The sequence below is a fragment of the Euwallacea similis genome, chromosome 11, assembly GCF_039881205.1.
Source record: "Euwallacea similis isolate ESF13 chromosome 11, ESF131.1, whole genome shotgun sequence".
In the NCBI taxonomy this organism is placed as follows: domain Eukaryota; kingdom Metazoa; phylum Arthropoda; class Insecta; order Coleoptera; family Curculionidae; genus Euwallacea; species Euwallacea similis.
The window spans coordinates 285,938-295,547 of record NC_089619.1 but is presented as its reverse complement, the minus strand read 5'-3'; the positions used below and the strand labels follow the sequence as shown (position 1 = coordinate 295,547).

Sequence of the window (9,610 nt, the reverse complement as noted above, 5' to 3'; positions counted from 1 at the left end):
ATGAACGGTTTGGGTGAATAACTCTGTATTCATGAACTAACTCAAACTTTCAAGGAACTAAATGACGTAATTAATGTAAAATTAAGCGCAAAAAAAGTCAACGTCTTGTCAAAAATAAATCAAAACCGTGAAAATGATCCTGAAATACCCGAAGGCAACACGTATCTTCTAACAACACCCAAAAAATTAACAAACAAAAATTTAGAACCAAAATACAAGCCGGTGTTGTTCCAAAATCAAAGACATCCTAAAGATGTTAAAAGACGACTGTTAAGACTGTAACTAGTCACATCGGACTATTTTCTCAATTAAGATACCCGATGCTACGCCCCTGTATTTGTAATTTCGTTTTAGTTCCTGAATCCTGCTAGGTTTTTTTTTGTAAATTAATTTAGTAATAGTCACGTGCATTCAAGGAATTCTCAGCGTTAGCATCCATCATCCCCAGATGGTGGTTGTTTTATGATTGGGATCTCCAGCAATGTTCTTTGTCGGAGCTATAATGTCCGTCCAATTTAAGCGTCGCTCCGCCGGCCTGGCCAACGAAGGTCCAGTCGGCTATTCATCCGGACGTTGCGCGTTAACACGATGAGTAGCCGGGAAGCCGACAATTGCTTCCAAGTTAGGGGTACGTCTATGAGTACCGGCCCTTAGCTCTACTATTTAAGACCTAGAAATGTAGAAATATCTCTCTCTCATCTATCATCTCTCAGTGCAACAACATCACGACCAAGACACTGTGAGATCCTCAGCTACCTCGCGCACCCCTTTCCGACTTGTAACAACCACTCCGGGCGTGAATTATTAAGTTAGTTAAGTGCATTACTTCGTGTATTGTTCAATAGTACAATAAATGAATTGTAAAGTACTCCCGAGTTCATTGTCCGCGAGTTACGAGATCCTGTAAAATATTCACGAGGGTGGTACTCGCACCAATCGAGGAACGAACCCCCTAACCCGAACAATTTATAATTGAAAAAATGAAGTTGAAGCAATTTGTAGGAAAACGGCGAACAGCAGAAAAAAATTAGCACTGTATTAGACTCCTCTTAAAAAAGTACTACAGTAATGTTTTTACACAAAACCAATATACTAATAAATAAGAAAGTTATTGATGATTTTCAAAATGGCCAAAAATCGAAAAACCTTCTATATCTTAGTGGGCTGTGATGATATCGAGAAACGGTTTTTGGCATTAACCATTTCTTATAAATCGAGCCCATGACATCTAAATCAGTTTTCTTCTATCTACTGAGGATATAGATTTTTCCTATTAAAACATTTTAAATTGAAACACCTTGTTCAGGGTGTTCGGATTTGGAATGTTTTGACAGGAAAATCCCATTTCCCAACTAGATAGGGAAAAACTAACATACATGCGAAGAGCTCGATTTATGAGACCATATTAATGGCGAAAACCGTATAACTGGCGCTAGAGGACATTTTTCAAATTTCGACCATTTTCAAAATTTCTCATAACTTTTTTGTTTAGGACAATATTGAAGTAAAACAAAGACATTCTTTAGATTTACTATCTTTATCGATGTGATTCCAATTGTGTACTTAGTTTTTTGTTACAGCGTAACGTTTTGTCAAAAATTGACATAACTTTTTTATTTTAAATGAAAATCACAGTCGGCTATGACTTAAAAAAATGTCCATTTTAAACTATGTAAGTATATCTGTAGTTATTGTAGGATATAGTGGTGACTATCCTCATATCATCTCGTAGTGCTCAGTGGTAAATAGGGGTTCGTGAATGACGTACGCGTGAGGAATTAACTGCTCAGTCGTGATGGATTTTTAACGTATTTATTTTAACAAGTAACGACGATAACAACTAAGACAGTGATAACAAAAATTCCCGAAGGATATCAAGTGCGCCCGTTTCGATCACTTGCCAAGGGTGTTCTGCTCTCTTGTTGTATATCACCATTGCCTGTCTCCCTGATCCTTAGTCATCTGCACCCCATGTGCAGCACACATGTTTCCTAGCCGTTGTCCACTTGTAAAAGGTACAAGTGGACCCATGTGTCTCCTTTCCAACAAAGGGTATTCTTTTCCTTGGCCGTGATTTACAATGGGAGATGGGCAATGATTTACAACATGCAAGAAGTCCGAATAATATGTTTGGTACTGAAGTAACTTCACAGCAAACAGTATCTCGTTGGTTCATGAAATTTCGTTCTGGCAAGTTTGACCTAACAAATGAACCACGTGGACGACCTGAAACTCAAGTGGATAACGATAATCTGAAAGCCGTGGTGGAAGCGAATCCACGTCAAAGTGCAAGCGAATTATCGTTAATATTCAGTGTAACCAAAAAAACAATATTGACTCATTTGGCTGAAATTGGTAAGGTGAAAAAGCTGGACAAGTGGGTACCGCATGAGTTGAGCGACATGCAGAAAGAACGACGTCTCGAAGCTTGTGTTTCTTTGTTGTGCTGGTATAATAACGATCCATTTTTTAATCGGATTGTTACTTGTGATGAGAAATGGATCCTACAACAATGGACAATACCAGACGTTCATCGCAGTGGTTGGATCAAGATGAACCACCAAAACATTGTGCGAAAAAAAATCTTCATCAAAAGAAGCTTATGGTGTCCGTTTGGTGGTCCAACGCAGATGTCATCCATCACAGCTTCATGAAACCTGGTGAATCGATTACGACTGATGTCTACTGCCGACAACTGACCGAAATGATGAGGCAACTGACGGTTAAGCAGCCAAGATTAGTCAATCGAAGCGCACCGCTATTGTTGCACGACAACGCTCGGCCACACACCGCACAAGTCACCTTGGCCAACCTACAGGAATTGGAATTGGAAACTCTTCGTCATCCACCGTATTCATCCGACTTAGCACCCACTGATTACCACTTCTTTCAAAATTTGCATAACTTCTTGGTAGGGAAAACATTCAACTCCGACGAGGCTGTCAAAGCTGCCTTCCAAGAGTTTATCGACTCCCGGCCTGCAGGCTTTTACAGCAGGGAAATCAATGAACTTCCCGTTAAATGGCAGAAGTGTATTGATAATGGTGGTGCATATTTCGATTGACAATAAAAACATTTCATATGAAAAAAAAAATGACTAAAGTTTCAATTCAATACTACTCATTTCATACTACACGACCTAATACAAAAAAGTGAAACAGGTTTGCGAAAACCTCAATCGTCGAACTGTAGTAATAGCGAAGATATTGTATAAAATTTTCGAAAAATGGACATCCTGTACGTTAAGCTGTGGTAACTGTCCCCAGTAGCAAGGAACCCGAGGGTTACTGCTAATAGATCTTTGAAAGGGATTGAATCCCTAAAGTTTGTCTTGTGGTTTGCAACTTTTTTGCCAATTAATATTATTGGCTCTACAAAATCGGAGATAGACATTTTCACAAAATTATAAAACCGCACACATGCGTCCGCCCTATTTTTCATTTATGTCCGTACTCTTTCTGATCCCTCGGAGTATTTCGTATGGTTTCAAATGCATCTAATATTCGATTTCGTAATTCATCAACGGTATTCACTGGGATTGTATATACTAAAGATATTACTTGCCTCCATAGAAAAAAATCTAGGCTATTTATGTCAAGCGATCTAGGGGGCCATGGCTTAAATGTGAGATATGCTGACACAGGTTATGATTTCAAATGTGAATATTGAAATTAATAAAAACAAAAAATTGGCCAAAGAAAGCCCGAACCTACTACTCTTTTTCCATAACCAATTGAGAAATTTTAATTTTACCCGGGAATTGCAAAAAATCGTTTTTTATTGTTTTTTTTCTATAACAGACACAGATACGGAATAACTACAAGAGATTAACTAGTTCCCAAATAAAATGAAAAAGTTATTTTATATTTTAAATTCTACTAATTTCGCATCGAGAGAAAGTTGAGAAACAGAAAATGGGGCATGAATTCTGAAAAAATATCACCTCGTACATCAAAATCTTTTGATGCACCCACTATTGTTAGTTCTATAGTGTAAACTATTTTCTAATTTTAGTTAAATATCTCAAAAACTGCGGGAGATATAAAGAAAAAACGTATTTTTTTACAATTTGAACTCCCTATAAATAGGTAATGAATCGTTTGTGGACCTGCATTTATATGAAATTTTACTCATGAAATAAGATAAAGAATTACATTTTTCTGTAGATACATGATGTTTAGAAACATCCTGTATATATATACTTACTTTTGTTCTACGGGCTGCAGTGTAAACCAGCCATAACTAAGAATAAAAACATATTTTTTTTAGATAATTGGTTATTAATGAAAAAATGTGTTTTAACTTCCCTGTGACAACTAGTAAAAAAGACTGAAAACGCAAACAAAACTTGCACATAACGCAATCTGCTTGATGAAAAAAAGAGTTCGTATAGTAGAACCCCACATAATATAAGTGGCCTCATGAATTGTTTAGTCCGATATTTCTGTTAATCTATAATTAAAATTTGTGGAGACGTAACAGCCTGAACCTTCCGATGAAGTGGGGGAAAACGCTTTCAAAAATATCACTTCTACTTCACACAAGAACTCACAGACACAGTACATGGACACATTATGATATCACTAGGCTGAATTCATCGAATTTATCACTGTCCATAGAGTTATTTTCCAAAATGCTGTATCCTGTCAGAAAAGATTTACCATTTTATACCAGTTTGAAAATGTTGGCGATATATAAGTATTTTCCATCAAATAATCAAAGCAAGTTTCAGTTCTTTGCCGTTTTAAGTATTTGGGCTCTAATGTGGAATGCCATGATTGTTGGGGGATTGCTGTCTTTGTGTATTTCCAGCATGATTAGTAAGTAAAATGCCGCATATCAAAATTATACTTATATTTTAGGCACCTTCGAAGATATTTATTATCAGGGGTGATGGGCTCCTTAAAACATAAAAGAAGACATTATAAAGACAATTTCAATAGTTTTAGGAAGTTTACACCAATAGTGTAATAGGGCAGTGTGGAATACATGAGGGTTTATTAAATTGTGCTACTACAAAGTTGCTGTGAAAAATTTAACATTCACTCTGGTTACACATTTGTGTTCAACAACTCAAGAATAAAACGTTTGAACAATGCAGCGGCTAGTTCAAAATAATCCGAACTAACGAAAATTCGAGTTTAGTTCGAAATCCAAATACAACTAAAATATTTTGTTTCAGAACAGGATTATTATTTGGCCACCACAACTTTGCCTTTAGCCATAGGAGGAATTGTGGTATCGGCCACTAACATAATTTTTGCAGTAAAACACGAAATGTGGTCTGAGCTTATGGAACGGACTACTGACTGTACAAAATTTGGAAGATCCTTAAACTTCAATGAAATAAAGCGGCAAGGAGATAGATTGGGAAAAATAGTTTATCTTTCTTCGATTTTCAGTGCAATTATTATGGCAATTTATGAGATATTTACTGAAAAGGCGTGTCTGCTCAGTGTAAGTTGGAGTAGCAATAAAAAATCTTTCCCTCAAAAATGGTTAATTTAGAATTCCGGCAGGAATGAAATCTGTGGCTTAGTGATACCAGTCTGGTTACCTTCAGGACTCGCTGATTCCACTATGTTTAAACGTTGTGTTCTGCTATATCAGGTGTTCACTCTGTTGGTAGGAATCATGTTTACTGCAATCCTTAGTTTGCAAAACCAAGTTTGTCAGTTTATCGAAGACAAAACTAAACATCTGTCTGTGTTGTTTAACAAAATTAATGCTGCTGGGACTTCAACATTGCAGTATCAACAATTTTCTTTTTGTATGGAATATCATCAGTACATTCTGAAGTAAGTGACGGTCGGACATGAGTGCACCCATATCGCTTTCAGTTAATTTAATACTTTTAGTTTTAGACTCAATTTAATATTTATTGCCATTCTCAGTGCACTTAGCAATACCGCACGGAGTAATTTGATAAACAATGAAATGTTTTAAAAGTTCATAAATGGAACTAAAATGCCGATTCAAAAATTTAATTATTAACAAATTAACATTAAATCGAAAATAAACTGTTGCGTGTTGTGCGTATAGCGTTTTATTGGACTCATTTATTTATGAACTCACTTGCAGTCTCGCTTGTTCATAAACTGATTGGTCTCATAAAAACTCATATTAGATAATTATTATATAAATAATTACTATTTACTCCCATTGGAAAATTCAAAAATTTGAGGAGGATATTTCCTAAACATACGGTACAAATTTTAAATATATTTTTAATAAATTACCTTATAATTTAATTAAACAAAAGAAAAACATTTTATTTTATTATTTTCTACGAAATGTTTCGGCGAAATGCATTAAAATGCGTACTGCATTTTAATAACTTTAAAAGATCATCCTGACAGACATATAAAAATTCATTTCGAAAATTCAAGGTAGTGTCCACGGGACATTTTGACTAAAAATTGGCACAAAAATAATAACGTAAATTAGCTCATTCACATATAAAATATTGTTTCGAACAAAATAAGCAATTAAAATAATATACAGGGTGTTCCGTGAAGAATGCGCCAAAAAGGAATCTTATAATCTAGACATTAAAATAATAAGATTTAACCCAACTTGCCTCATGAAAATGTTATTCGTTTAGGATATACAGGGCGTTAAAGTTAATTTTTGTATTTGAATTTCTTTAAGTAAATCGAATAGTTTTGAAGATATCTTGTTCAAATTTTGAATCTATGTTTTTTTTAAGACCGGTAAAATGAATATTTCATGAAATTTGGGTTTCGAAAAAGAGGGCGCTAGTTGCAGCCTATAGGGCGCACATTTATGTCCATATTTTTTTACAAATGCAATAATTGTGATTTTAAGAGGTATTTTTGATAGATCTACAATTTCTAAAGATAAAAGGTATACCTCATTTATTTCGCTAATCCAAGCCATTTTCGAAATATGGCGAATTTAAATTTCCATAACGTGTCTAAGTAAGTGCTCGATATTAAGTAAAAACAAATTATTAATAACAATTATTAATTTATTGAAACAGTATATTTTATTTTAGCAAGTGTGAAAAATGTCCACCATTTACTTGAATGCATTTTCGTACTCCTTTTATTAAGTGTTGTCTTATTCTAAATAAATAACCGTCACTATTTTTAATCGCTGTGGCGGCATCCTGGATGCGTTGAAATAATTGGTCACGCGTATTTATCTCTGTATCATAAACTAAGGATTTCATGTATCCCCATAACGAGAAATCCATTGGGTTGAGGTCGGGACTACGAGCTGGCCAAGGTACATCACTTCCTCGTCCAAACCATCCATTAGGAAATTGTCTATTCAAAAAATTACGAACTACAATGGGGTAATGTGGAGGAGCGCCATCATGCATAAAGATGATATTTTGTCTTAACTTCAGCGGTACGTCTTCAAGTAAATTTCCTAATTCAGTTCTTAAAAACTCTAAATATTGAGTTTTATTTATTATTCAATTGTTAGTTCACGTTGCAGAAAACCCCCAAAAAATCACTTTCAATAAGAATTTTCTATTAATATGTGGTGTGGAATTTTGGACGATTTCATAATTGGACCTGTTCAATTACCTGCAAGGCTTAATGCAGAACAATATTTAGAGTTTTTAAGAACTGAATTAGGAAATTTACTTGAAGACGTACCGCTGAAGTTAAGACAAAATATCATCTTTATGCATGATGGCGCTCGTCCACATTACCCCATTGTAGGTCGTAATTTTTTGAATAGACAATTTCCTAATGGATGGTTTGGACGAGGAAGTGATGTACCTTGGCCAGCTCGTAGTCCCGACCTCAACCCAATGGATTTCTCGTTATGGGGATACATGAAATCCTTAGTTTATGATACAGAGATAAATACGCGTGACCAATTATTTCAACGCATCCAGGATGCCGCCACAGCGATTAAAAATAGTGACGGTTATTTATTTAGAATAAGACAACACTTAATAAAAGGAGTACGAAAATGCATTCAAGTAAATGGTGGACATTTTGCACACTTGCTAAAATAAAATATACTGTTTCAATAAATTAATAATTGTTATTAATAAATTGTTTTTACTTAATATCGAGCACTTACTTAGACACGTTATGGAAATTTAAATTCGCCATATTTCGAAAATGGCTTGGATTAGCGAAATAAATGAGGTATACCTTTTATCTTTAGAAATTGTAGATCTATCAAAAATACCTCTTAAAATCACAATTATTGCATTTGTAAAAAAATATGGACATAAATGTGCGCCCTATAGGCTGCAACTAGCGCCCTCTTTTTCGAAACCCAAATTTCATGAAATATTCATTTTACCGGTCTTAAAAAAAACATAGATTCAAAATTTGAACAAGATATCTTCAAAACTATTCGATTTACTTAAAGAAATTCAAATACAAAAATTAACTTTAACGCCCTGTATATCCTAAACGAATAACATTTTCATGAGGCAAGTTGGGTTAAATCTTATTATTTTAATGTCTAGATTATAAGATTCCTTTTTGGCGCATTCTTCACGGAACACCCTGTATATTAGGAAAACTCTTGTTTTTCTGTCTTTATTGCATCTCAATTCATTATTTAAATAAAAATGGTTCATATTATATTCTTTTGCTCCTGAGAGTCTATTACCTATTTATAGATGCTGCATTTGATCGCTACTCTGTAATTAAAGCAAGAAAATAAATTTTCAACACTCGTTGATTTCTAGATTATGTGAGCAATTAAATCACACATCCAAAAAGACCTTGGGACACGTAACTTTGTCCACGTCTCTAGTGATGTCCTTTTTTTTATACCATGGAATGAAAGTAATAAATTATAATATCGAGGTGCAGTTATAAATGTAAATATAAAAACATTAATTTTAGGGAAACTACCCTTGGTTTTGTTACGCCGGACTTTTCATCCTTAATATTGGATTTATGTGTCACACAGGACAGAGATTGGAAGATGCCGTAGACTTTCTTATCCGCGTTTGTATTTGATTTGAAAATAACGTTTTTCAGATGTCCAAAGTGGGGGACTCTTTGTACTTGAGCAGCTGGTATGATTGTTGTATCGAAATCCGGAAAATGATCCCTTTTGTAGTCATGAGGTCACAACGTTCTGTTGGACTCCAAGCAGTACCAATTGGCATATTGAACTATGTTCTGTTTGCTGTGGTGAGGGATGAAAATACACAAAAATAGGTCCAGAGATTGATCTTTTTTTAGGTCATGAAAACTACATACACATATATGAACTTAATTAATAATACCGGAGCACAGTAATTACAAATTTTGATTAGATTATCTCTATGGGTCTTTTATTTGCCAATTATACCAATATTAAACCGTCTAGTTCTTAAAATCACTGATAATCACTAACTTCTATACAATCTTGTAAAATCCATTGGTGCAAGAGTCTAATATAGGATGTTGCCTATTTCCTTTGTTATTATTGTTTTATATGTTGTTCAAACTTAATAAAAATTTTGGACGGTCATAGAAGACCAATATTACTCCCTGTATAAATAATTGACAATCACAGTGGCTAAATTTGACAAATTAGCCAGATTAGAAATTCAGCTAATGCCAAATTTTATTGGCAAAATGGTACATTTCTGAGTGTTTCTGGATGTCAAACGCTT

General features: G+C 34.5%; 1 protein-coding gene across 1 annotated transcript; it reads left to right on the top strand.

The window, feature by feature from the left end:
* Positions 1 to 588: 588 nt before the first annotated feature.
* LOC136412305 (odorant receptor 49b-like) lies at positions 589 to 9,251 on the top strand. Its single transcript, XM_066395332.1, has 7 exons — positions 589 to 628; positions 5,183 to 5,457; positions 5,509 to 5,798; positions 8,690 to 8,789; positions 8,850 to 8,936; positions 8,988 to 9,143; positions 9,195 to 9,251. Exons 1-7 carry the CDS (start codon positions 589 to 591, stop codon positions 9,249 to 9,251), a joined length of 1,005 nt encoding a protein of 334 aa, XP_066251429.1.
* Positions 9,252 to 9,610: the final 359 nt, after the last annotated feature.